Source organism: Haliotis cracherodii, unplaced genomic scaffold (assembly GCF_022045235.1).
Source record: "Haliotis cracherodii isolate W230 unplaced genomic scaffold, xgHalCrac1.p SCAF_7, whole genome shotgun sequence".
NCBI classification, from domain to species: domain Eukaryota; kingdom Metazoa; phylum Mollusca; class Gastropoda; order Lepetellida; family Haliotidae; genus Haliotis; species Haliotis cracherodii.
Genome location: NW_027266330.1, coordinates 51527426 through 51539917, shown reverse-complemented (window position 1 = coordinate 51539917; position 12492 = coordinate 51527426). Strand labels below are relative to the sequence as shown.

The 12492-nt window shown below is 40.6% G+C and overlaps 1 protein-coding gene across 1 annotated transcript; it reads right to left on the bottom strand.

The window, feature by feature from the left end:
* Positions 1 to 326: 326 nt before the first annotated feature.
* On the bottom strand, positions 327 to 10976 carry LOC139447372 (uncharacterized). Its single transcript, XM_071228688.1, has 3 exons — positions 10699 to 10976; positions 6414 to 6563; positions 327 to 5017 (listed from the first exon to the last, which is right to left on the bottom strand). The coding sequence occupies exons 1-3, from the start codon at positions 10830 to 10832 to the stop codon at positions 3040 to 3042; spliced, it is 2262 nt and encodes a 753-aa protein (XP_071084789.1). The 5' UTR covers positions 10833 to 10976; the 3' UTR covers positions 327 to 3039.
* Positions 10977 to 12492: the final 1516 nt, after the last annotated feature.

The window sequence follows — 12492 nt, the reverse complement described above, 5'->3', positions numbered from 1 at the left end:
GCTTAAAGTGCCAAGTACCAGATCCCCAAAGAAATGCTATAACATGATGATTCTTTACTATAGCAGAGGTAAAAACAACTGGGCCTCGGGTGTCAAAAGGATACACCCATCTTGCGAGTATTCATTTGGAGACAGAAACATGTAACAGTACCAGATCGTTTCATTTTAGAAAAAGGCTAAAAGAGTGGCTAAAAGTGGTACTCTTCACTATGTTTACACAAGAAGTTAAATTATTTCATCTGTTTAAAATCATTCAAAAATATCTTTTGGATATAAATGTAAACACATAGAAGATGAATACCATTTTATTGCTAGTACGTCCATCGTATGCAAATATCAGAAAAGAATACATACATTCATATATTTATCTGAATCAAAGAATAGAAAATTTTTATATCCTCATGTCATCTCAAAATGAAACAGTCACAAAATATCTTGCAATGTATATATACCAGGCAATGAACATTAGATCCTCTGCATTTTAGATGTGATATTTAGTTACGATATATGTAATTCCTATTGCACCCATTGCAACTGTATATATGCACTAAAGGCCTATGGTACTTTTCAGTACTAGAAATAAAGATTGATTGATACAGGTGGGGGAGCTAAGGGAGTTTGTGTGGTTTGTGTTCTTTTGTTGTTTAGGTTTTTTAAGGGTTTGTAGTTTGGTTTTCATAGATTGGTGATAGCATGATTTTATAGTTTATTATATGCGGCATAGTAGGCCTGTTCTCATTAGGAAAATGCCTAATGCTTTGAAGTTTTGGAGGTCGTTTCGTGGGTTTAGAACTGTTGCCAGAGAGGTTTGGTTTTTGCAGTTTATTGTGGACTTGAGGGTTGTTCTTTGTTGTTGGTGATGTGTGCAGTGTAATTGTTTGTGTTCAAGTGTTTCCTTTAGGTTACAGTGAGGGCATTTACCTGTTTCGTGTTTTCTGATTGTGTGTAGACGAGAGTTTGGTTTAGTGTGTCCTGTCTGTAATTAGATAACTGCCCAGTGGCTTCTAGAGCTGCTGTGTTAGTTGACAGTTTGATTTCTGATATTAGCTTTACCACGTTTGGAAGATTTTACTCTTAGTGATACTTTTAATCTCGTTTTTAGATATTGGTATGTTGGTGTTTATTTCTCCTGTATTGTAGAAATGGCTGCTTTGTCGGCGTGTTCGTTACCAATCGCTCTGACGTGGGCACGGATCCATACGAATTCTATTTCTTCACCATGATTGCGGAATTTGTTGGAGCTTTTAGGTATCTGTTGAATTAGTTTAGGTCGATTTCTTGTGTTTTTGTTTTCAATAGCTTGGTGTCCACTTTGTGAGTAAGGATTAGGTTTTTTGATTTTTTTTAATTTTTTTTTTCAATTTTGGGGTTATGTAGAGCTGTACCATCCCCTTTAATTTGGCCGTGAAAATTGATTGATTATTTAGGAGCCTATGGCATTTTGTTTCTTTTGTGGGTTGGTATATATGGATGCCGAATCCTGTGTGTTTCGAGCCTGGGTATATATGTGACACCAATGTGGCCATTATTCGTGTATGTATGAAGGAGTGATGGTTTGGGCGGTGTTGTGGTCTGTTTCTTCATTTAGTTTGGGGGAGAGTGAAGTGTCTATACTGCGGATTTGCAGTTTGTGTGTGAGTATATGTATGTTGTTTGGTTTTGTGTACAGCCTTAAATCGTTTAGGTTGTGTATGTTTAAGTAGTTGAGTGTGCGTTGAGAAATTGGTGTTAGTTATGGGGCTTTCCGTGCTAATGTTTGGCGTTTTAGGTTTATATTATTTTTAAGGATTTGTTGGATAAGGGTATTTTGTTGGGTTGAGGCCCAGAAATTTATTGTTAACTGTTCACCGCGTAAATCCAAGTGGATTTCGCCTGTTAGGGCCTGCAGTGAGGTTAGCGAGGTGCCCTGTTGTGTGCGAGTGATTATCCTAAGTGCTTGGTATTGGATTGAGTTAGTTTATCGTTTAATGTTGTGTTTAAGGTATGGTTTAAACATATATTTATTTTTTTTTAAATCTGGATCGGTAAGCAAGCAAACCTTGCTTATGTAAATAGCTCTCCGGGTAATAACTTATTAACAGCTGGTTCTATATAAGACAGTGCAAACATAAACATACAAAATGCACACATGAAATACATGAAGCCAATACATTGAAGCAAGTTGTGTCTTTGAAATAGTGAGTTGGGATTAACGCCGCATTTAACAGTATTCCTGTCATATCACGGCGTGTCAGCTTAATGTGGAAGGAAAGCCCGAAGTGATGCAGGTCTCAGACGTTTACCACTTCGGTGGAACCCACGAGCACGGGTGTGGTGCTGACAAACCTAGAAACATAATCGGGGCGAACCGGGATTCGAACCCACAATCATAGGTTTCTGGCATGCCCAAGGGACGCAAATCTGCACAGCAAATCGCGGCGCCTTAGACGACTGGGCCACCCGTGCCCCCGTGTCTGTGAAATAAAATATTGCAGTTTTCCATTACTATTTGCATAAAATTAAGCTACTCAAATCTTTTGCTTTTGACAGTGAAATCGTGAACTGATTGTAGAATAGCTTGTAGAACTGCTGACTGAACTACTGCCTTGTAATATTGTTCTTAAACCATAACCATGTGTGTAGAAATAGTGTTGATTTACAGTTTTGATCTTTTATAAGCACTATTCTGTCTTTGAGTATCTTCAATTTAAATTACATATCCTACCCATCATAATTGTTGGGGAATATCACGAGTTTAAATGTAACATGGCTTCATCACATACCCAACATGAAGTCAAGGTGCCCTGCTCCAAGGACGGTGTATGCTAGGCCTGGCATGGAACACATTCAGCTTTAAGTCTGTAACACACGTTCCATTGGTACGGCCAGACCGCAAGATGATATTTTAAGATTCCATTACATTTATTTCACAGTTTGTTGATCACCCACACCAGCAGTCAATGTCCGGGCGTGTATGTGTATGTTCGTATTGTAAATCACATGGGAGATTTCACCAGGTTTGGGCATTGTCCTTACAAGGGTATGGATGCAATGTATTGTTCATTCCTTTTGAGACATTCTCATTGTCAAAGGTAGATACGTCCCACAAAAGAACTGTCTTTTGTTACCTTTCTTCAGTACAGTTGATAGTTTAACTGGATGAAGGAATATATCATTCTTGTTGAAATATTTTTCGATATGATTTCTTTTCCCATCATACCATAAATACATTCCTGGCATCTTGTGGACATTTTCCCACTTTTCAATTCCAGCAAAAACAGTAGGAATTGTTATCTCAACAAACAGGTTGAATTTGGAAAAATGTTCCATGAAATATATCACGTCATTTTTAATTTTTCTTGGAACATATGCAATGTCCGAAGCTGCGTGCAAGACTCCATCAACCTTTTTAGTATTCCTTGCTAACATCTGAAGAAAACTGTCAAACCGACGTTTGTCTAAGACTTTTGATGCGTTTAGGGCAGCTTGATACATTTTCAGGCCAACACTTGGCTTGTTGAACCAATGCCACTTCGTCTTCTTGGACTGTTGCAGTACTGATGCATGAACGAGCCAAAGTTTATCAAATGGAAGATTATGTAGATTCCAAACATTGACCAACGTATCATCGCCGATGTAGAGATACCCATCTACATTATAATTAATTTTCATTGCTTGTGTCAGACAGTTCTGGGAAAACCAACCATTACCAACATCAACTTCAACAAAGGAGACATGTTTTGTAAGGTGCTTTGCGTATGCATCAAAACGGTCTTTCCTCGGACCACAATATAAGATATTTGGAAAATGAATGCTATAAATAGTCTCCAGGAGATCTAGGTTCTGGTAGTGGGGGAAGTTAAAGACAACAATCAGTAGAATGTTGGAGAAGGTGTGGATGGTCATTGAACTGTCAAATATTGAACCATTATATGGGTAATTCTTGCAATAAGATGCCGATTTGGTTAATCGAGACAAAACGTTTGTCTTTTGAATTTCTGGGGAATATGTCAAAGGAGGTGTTTGCTCTGCTGCCCAGAAAACAACTTTGGACATTTTGCTTGTGTTCCTGGTTTGGTGTTGAATCCTTTTATTTAAAATCGGAAGGGTTTTTTCAGGTATAGACCCAAGGGGAACTCTTTTAGGTTCCCCATAGCCAATGGTATTGAGGTCTCTTATCCACATTGAAGTCAGGATCACGTCACCTTCATTCCAAAACTTGTTCTCAGACATATCTTTGGAGAGTTGTTTCACACAGTCAAAAAATGACTTCTCTGCTCCACATCTCCACTTGGACAAGAAGGTCACAAGGCGTTCTGTTTGGAAATAGAGATCCTTTTCGTCATTTGCATCACTGAGGTAGGAGTGGGAATTCCTCTTCTGGAAAGCATTTGGTGGGAAGAATCCTACATTTCCTCCCATCTCCCACAGGAGTCTCTGAGCCCAGTAGCCTCTCCAGATGTCACACACTCGGAACGTTGTTGTAGTTGGAATCAGTAGTGCCCATAATGCATCATACAGGAAAAGGGTATTCTGGGAATTAAAGGGTGAGAACACCCCAGCTGGGACAATTGCTGGTGGAGCTCGGTCATCAAAGGTCACATTTAGCTGAGAATGGGTCTGTTTCCGGGTCAGTCTAAAAATGGCATCCATATCAGGATCACCATTCACAACACCCTGCTGAATGGACGGGGTTTTCCAGTGATTCAGCTCATACTCCAGTGTGATATTTTCTCCTACGGAACCAAGTGGATAACCTCTTGGCCACAATGTTGGCTGTCCAAAATGGCGGTAAGGGTTGAAGAGCTTTTCTCCTTTAAACAAAAGACCCCACATTGTTGGCTCAAGAATGAACTGTTTCAGTAAATCGAGTGGGCGGTTGTCATCATCAGTTTCATAAATGATTTGTGCGCCATGGGCTATGGCAAACAGATATCCAACTGTTTTTCTGGCATAGCTCCGCTCTGGAAGATGAGAGGTCGTCTCAAAACCAAGCCCATACTGATCGTCTAAGCTCAGAAAAATACAATTTGGGTACCTGAAAGGAGGAATGTTTAACATAAATACCAATATGTGACTGATTCCTTGCTTTTTGAAACATGTATCGATCTACGAAACTTCATCCAAATATAGTTCATAAAGACATTGTGCCAGATTAAAGCATGACTTCAGTTATTCAGTAATTTTAGTCAAGTTACTCCAATTTAGTTTTTTTATCCTTCTTCAGCAGTGAATGAGGGATTTTGGTTGAACACCCCTTTGAACAATATTGCAGATATATCACAGCTTAATGTGGTAGGGAAGGCTGTACTGATGTAGGTCTCAGACGCTTCCACTTTGGTGAAACCCACGACCACGGATATGGTGATGACAACCGAGGAACATAATCAGGGCGAACCAGTACCTGGAGCACAGGTCTCTGGCGTGCCCAAGGGACGCAACCCTGCACAGCTAAATGCGTCCTGCACACTTAAGACGCCTGTGAGAGCCGTGACCCCGTCTACTTCACCATGCATTTGTATCGAAACGTTGCATAGTAAGAATAACGAAATCCACTCAACTCAGCCTTCCTTGATAAAACAGACTGTTTACTGAAGAATTATTTCTAATATAAGCATGTTTGTATATTCAAGAAATTGATTGTTGGAATCAATCATTAAAGCCTTGTTAAATACAATAAAATATTATTTTTGCTGATAAAATAACAAATGTGACAAATGGGAAATACAGCCAGTTAAGCCCAACGTATGTGAACTCGCTAAATATGACCCATTGCTGTTAATTCATGAAAACAAAACACATGCTGTACATAAATTCTACTTCGAGCCTGAAGGCTCGTAGTGAGTAAAAGCTTTGGTGATTTCCATGCAAACGTATTGTCCGTTCCAGGATGAATGACAATATATTTCAAGACCAGACCGCTGCGATCAAAAGGAAGTGGGCAGCAGTCACTGATCTGCATACATTAAGTGAAATAATATATTAGAGACTGAACAACAAGCTTCGAAGGATTACGGATTATCTGTAACGTGTGAATAAATAATGTTAATCCAGGTCTTAGGGGAGGGACGTACAACAATCACTTACAAGGGACATATGTGCGTAATTCCGAGTTTTGAGAAAGTTAGTCTATATATTACATATTGACAGAAAATGACACTTCACTAAAGGCAGCCTATTGTTCAGATGACGTAATGTCATGTAAGAATGAAGCACTGTGGCGTCAGTTGTCCAATCAGAACTGAGAATCGCTAAGATGCAAATGTGCAAACATAGGAAAGTCATAACACACAATCAGTCCACCCTTGTTGGTAATATTGATAAATCGCTGACAGTAACAGTGAAATTATATATGTGTATAAACCTCAGGTGTATGAACACGTTATTGCAAGACTGAAATCCTGTATTCCCTCTTAGACTGTAATGATGGTTACCTCCAGTCCCTTGGAGTCTTGGTGTCCCCGACAACAACAACTTTCCATCCAGGAATCTCTGCCAGGAACTTGATGTCCGGAGTTGGGTAGGAGATCGTTGTCACAACTATCCACTGATTTGACCGAACGGTGCTGAACTTGTTTGTCACACTGGAAAAAACAATGAACTTGTGTCTTGTATTCTAAAAGTATCGTGTCGATAAAATTATATGTCAGTATTTTTACGTTTCGATTCTCAAATTGAAACAATATGTTAATTCAGAAATCTGTACGTTAAAGAACTTAGTGTGAAACCAACAGACAACCAACAACATGCGTGTGGGTTGAGCAGACTAAACGCAGGCGTGTGTGTAGACATTGTAAAGGTCACACTTGGTTCACTTGTCTGTAGAGCGGATGTCGTAATTCCAGGTGGTTGTGGGTTGTTCATGCTGACGTTTACAGGTTGTTGAACGTACAACATACAACTGATGAGTTCCGCAATGGGAAACTTGTTGATGGAGGTTGATGGGCTTTCAGATTAGTTATCATTCTCTGTTCGAACTTACGTTCACTCAGTTCAATGTCAGCTCTTCTGATCTTTCTCTGTGTATTCAATTATGTGTGAATCCTCCCTCTCTCCTTTAAAGCCGGGTGGGCTTCTCCATCTTACTGAGAAATGGTTTAAACTGCCAATTTCTCCTCCTGTTGGAAACTTCCTTTTAATTGTCAATTGTTTATCAGATAGTTGAGAGATGGAATGTTCACTATTCTGAGAATGGTGACTTGCCTGAGAACAACGTAAAGATTTGTTGCTCCGACTTGTCAGATATTTGTGATTTTACGGACGCTTCAAGCGGGTGAGGGGTCTCAAAATATTGCTGTTATTGTACTTAATTTACATGTGCGTTGATGGGGTAGCAATTTAGGATCTGCACTATATTATATTTGCTTGGATAAATGATGGAATAGTTAAACGCTATGAAATGGGATGAGCACTGGAAGTTTGCTGTTTTGGAATCAAGAAGTATTTGTTTTTCTATGGATGATTTCTTGATGTAGTATCTATCTCCGCTGATGACGTAGATGAATCTGTACTATCACCCAAAGGCATAACTGGTTCAACAAGACTGATAGCTAGCAAAGACTGCGTTGATTCTCCCTTTGACATGTGTTAGTTTGAATGTTGTGTTATGTCTTGCCACCCTGTACAGTTAGCCAAGATAGGCTCAACAGGTTTGAGCTCACAATGTCTGACTGGCGTACGTAAAACAACGTGACCGTGTTGTGCCGCCAGCAGACATGTCTTGTATTTTACTGGTTTCTTATTCAGCCGAATTTTCTCCATGAACTTTCGTTTCAGATGTTCTGAAGTCGACCATGTCATATATTCCTGTATGGTCGTCTTCAGACTACTCATGGTTGGCGCGACAGTATCTGGTTCCCGGACGTTGTGTTAACTTGCGTTATCCATGACTATGACACTGAGGTTGTTTAAAATGGGAAATAGCTAATGTTCCAACCAGTCTATAAACATTTCTCCTCCTATAATTGATGGAATGAATTGAAATCAACCCCATAGCTTTGGTAGTTTTTGCCCTATCTAAACTAATAAATGGTTCTTGTTCCTGATGAAGGCCATAGGCACTTGAGCTCACACTCTGAGGAACTCCTGATGCAGTTCAACTGCAGTTGTCGGCCTTAGTCGGACGTCATTCAGCCGTCTTTGAATCTCGTCCCACATGTGCTCAATGGGATTTACTTCTGGACTGAGGGCAGGCCACTGCATGGTTCTGATGCCATTCTGTTGGACGAAGTCTCTTGTTGCCCTCGCAGTGTGGGCACGGGCGTTATCATGCTGAAACTCGTGGTTGGGGCGACGTGCCAAATGAGGTATGGCGTGTGGTCAGACTTGATCAATGTACCGAGCTGCTGTGACACCATTGCTTCTCCCTGGACCGATGTTCTAGAAGACCACAGGGCTGACCCTCCGTGCAAGAGCAATCAACCCACACCATGATACTCGGACCACCCCATGAGTCTCTCTCAGTCATCCGAATAACGTTCCCCACGGCGTCGCCAGACTCTCTCTCTCTGTGTCTGTGTGTCTCTGTCTGTGTGTGTGTGTCTCTCTCTCTCTCTCTCTCTCTCTCTCTCTCTCTCTCTTTCTCTGTTGTTGTTGGCTCTCGTCTGAGAAGAGGACTCTTCCCCACTGCTGGTGGCGCCAATGCTGGTGCTGTGTTGCCCACTGAAGACGATCCCAGCGATGACGCGGTGACAGAATGGGCCCTCGGTGTGGCCTGTGACAGCGGACGTGTCAATTGTCGACTCACGGTGTCCGCACTAATGTGTCGCTGGTGTGTCCCCATGGTCTGTCGAGCAGTTTCCGCAGCAGTAACAAAGCGATCTTGAAGATGCTGTCGGGTGGTGACCCTTGGTCTCCACTACCTGGTTGGTCATCTGTAGTGTTGGTGGTCTGGTACCGTTGGTGGTCCTTACGTGGACTTGAAACGCATTGGCTACTTGGCGGGCGGTTTGTCCAGCTTCCAATCATCCTAGGGCTATAGATCGCTGATTTCTTGTCAATATTTGCATGTGGTAGCAACTCAATAACGAGTGAATGTTATACGATCTGGTCGGATTTTTATAGGGCAAGAAATGGAGGAACACATGTACATTTCAATTTGCACGGAACTCATAACGTGCATAGGGTTACCGTAGCCGTTGCCGTGATGCGTTTCGGCGATCGGTTTTATTGTCATCAAATTTCATTTTTCAGGGGGCGGTCGGTTAGCCTAGTGTTTAAAGCGTTCGCTCGTCACGCCGAAGACCCGGGTTCGATTCCCGACATGGGTACAATGTGTGAAGCCCATTTCTGGTGTCCCCCGCCGTGATATTGCTGGAATATTGCTAAAAGCGGCGTAAAACCATACTCACCCCCTTATTTTTCAGGACAAAGTAATGTTAAATTTTAGGAAATTTACACAGATTACACAGATATTTAAATGACAACATTTCATGCAATGCTATTTGGGGTGACGTTTCTTTTGCGGTTCAGTATATATTGGAGTTGCCATTGACATGGTCCAATCATATTGGAAATGTTTCACTTCAAGCCAGTGCGTTACTGAATATAAGGGGCGGTCGGGTAGCCTAGTGGTTAAAGCGTTCGCTCGTAACGCCGAAGACCCGGGTTCGATTGCCGACATGGGAACATGCAGGATTATGGCTTAACGCAGCGTAAAAGCATACTCAGTCACTCCCTCACTGAATGTAAATGAGCCGAATATTGTATAAAACCATTCTAAACAATCCCTGATCTTAAATTAAGACGTTGGCAGTTCCGGTTCTTTCATAGAACTTTACCTGGTGAACACTTTTGTTATTTGTGCAAGCAGAACCTGAATGAATCTACAGTCCATCGTTTCTGAGAGTGTAGAGAAAGTGAATCATTTTAGCGTGAACTTATAATGTGGATTAAAACCATTTTCTCGCGTGCAGGTGATTTACACTTGATTGCAATCTAGTTTTGTTTGGAGGTTCTTTTACTTTTCCGTCTGATGAAACTTTTGATTTGATACCCTTTGTCCGCAAAGTTTCTTATCCTTAAGTGCAGAAAGCCAAAATATGTAACTTTATGTAACACATTTAAAAAATGAATTAATTGTTCATCACAAATTGAAGTATATAACAATAAAGCCAACGTCGAGGAATTCCAAAGCAAAGTGGTAATTTACTAAGATATATTTTTAATTCATGTTATCAAAGCTTGGTATGACTGAATGAATGAATTATTCACATTAAAATCCAGCACTGTATCTGTTTACACTATCACTTATGTTACTTTGTACAACCTATATCGGCAATTACAGACTTTATACAAGAGGATATTAAACGATGAAAGGGTAACAGAATACGGTAACCGCTCAACCACTTGGGAATACTTCAATGATCACAGGCTCCCAACTCCACGTACTTTTGAACACTGCCTCCTTTTATACTTGGTGTTTGTGTTCGCCAGACCAACGGACGACAGTTTCGGAGGCCTCACGAAGAACAAATAGTCGAAAAGAAAACTAACAAAAAGTAAGAAAGTATTTTAGAAAAGCATTGGTTCATGTGACCATATAATCATGTGAACAAAATCAGTTAATGTCAGCGGTATCAAATGAGGTTTCCGCGTATCATATAATCAGTATCACCAGCAAAACTGAAATAAATCATGCTTTTCTCCCACGTGTAGTAGACCACAAGGGCGATGATACATGAAGTAGCATCTGAGACGACAAAAGATTATAAAACTGACCTTATAGTATGTTGTCGATCCCTTGTTTCTGTTCTGCTCCATGGTAAGAGAGTGGACCATCGAAGGAACACCACCAGCAAACACATGCACAAAATGCATAGAATCATAAACGCATGACGTAAATGTGACTGCATCTTGACTTTTCTACGTTCGCCGTCAACTGTTATAATGGTTTTATACTCAGCCAGAAGTTAGCTATAGCAATAAGTGTAACATTTGGTCGTTTAAGCCTACCGGGAACAGCTGATGTACTTCCCAGGTAAGGTTTAAACGATTGCGTTAGGATTAACGCTGCTTTGAACGATATTCCAGTTCTATCACGACGTGTCAGATTAATGTGGGAGGAAAGCCCGAAATGATGCAGCTCTCAGACGTTTACCACTTTGGTGAAACTCACGAGCACGGGTATGGTGCTGACAATCCTAAAAACATAATCGGGCGAACTAGGATTTGGACCCACCATCTGGCGTACCCAAGGGACGCGACTTTGCACAGCACTTGCGGCGCCTTAGTTGACTTGGCCACCCATGCCCTGAAAGATATAAATGTTAGCCTGTAAATAATGATTGGCCAAATCCACCCCCTTAAGTATGCTCAAACCACTACATTAATATTCTACCGTAAATTGGGGAAATATTCGATTTTGAATTGCCAACCAGAGGTATCAAATCACAATATACTCCCTCTGATATTAACAGCCGATTTGACTACCGCCTCACCGCGGAAGCTAATATTTTTAGAATAGTGCTTTGTTACAGTCATTGTATGTTGTCAAATTAAAATAATTATATGTACAATTACATATTATGTGGTTACAGCAATATTCAAAGGATGTGTGGCAATCCGTTTCGTGCAGAAAACACGAAAGAATTCTTCCAAGAGAATGTATTTCAAGTTTTGAGGACAACAGAGAGCTTGTCATTTGGCGCCTATCCTATATACGACTGTGACGTCATATCTTTTGCGTCACAATGAGCGATATAACGTCATAATGGTGACGTGCGGTGTCGAACGAAAGATTTGCAAGGCTTGATTAGTTTTCTCTAGGGGTGCACACCTCATGGGGCTTACGAAGCTGCCGTGCTGCTTTCGGTGCCTTGTCATAAGTCCGAGAGAAGTATTACCATGTAAACTGCTTGAGCATATAGATCGCAATATTATATCGACGTCGGGAATTCCATGAATGCTGATCGACAACCCACTCGCAACACTGGACTCAACCCATGCCGCTTCACCCAATGTATTTGATAACACCAAAGAGTTCGCGTTTTATTTAGTCAACTCCATTCAATACTCAAAGGAACCACCAACGGTGGTACATGAGTTACACTTTACACATAAATGTATACAAATTACAACAAGAAGGCATCAATGTTTTAGAAAACTTTGACTTTTCACACGACATGAATCTTATTATTCCCAACATGTTTCTTATATTTTGACATGTTAGGCCATTCATAATAATAATCACTGATAAAAGAAGAACAATCATTCGCCAATGCTTCACATCTGAATAAATAAAGGAACTCGTCGCGATTTTATTGCGAATTACACAAGGTACAAAATCTCTCTTCGTAAGGAATGTTCAACCAGCGACCCTTTCAATTGGTAATTTGCGTTTGCTTGTTCTAAAATAAAGTAAAGGTTTGTCTGTGAGTAATAAATACTCTTCAAAACTTTGTTAATCTAAAGGAATAGTAGAAGCCTTTAGAAGAATATGGAATATCACTTTTCCAGGACTACAGAAAGTGGTCCTTAATGATTATAACCACGTACACTTAACAGTTATCCATT

Excerpts from the sequence above, each read along its gene's own strand:
- LOC139447372 (XM_071228688.1), bottom strand. The coding sequence starts at position 10,832 with ATGCAGTCACATTTACGTCATGCGTTTATGATTCTATGCATTTTGTGC. Across the intron at positions 6,564-10,698 it reads GATCGACAACATACTATAAG|TGTGACAAACAAGTTCAGCA; the intron begins GTCAGTTTTATA and ends TGTTTTTTCCAG. Across the intron at positions 5,018-6,413 it reads AAGACTCCAAGGGACTGGAG|GTACCCAAATTGTATTTTTC; the intron begins GTAACCATCATT and ends TCCTCCTTTCAG.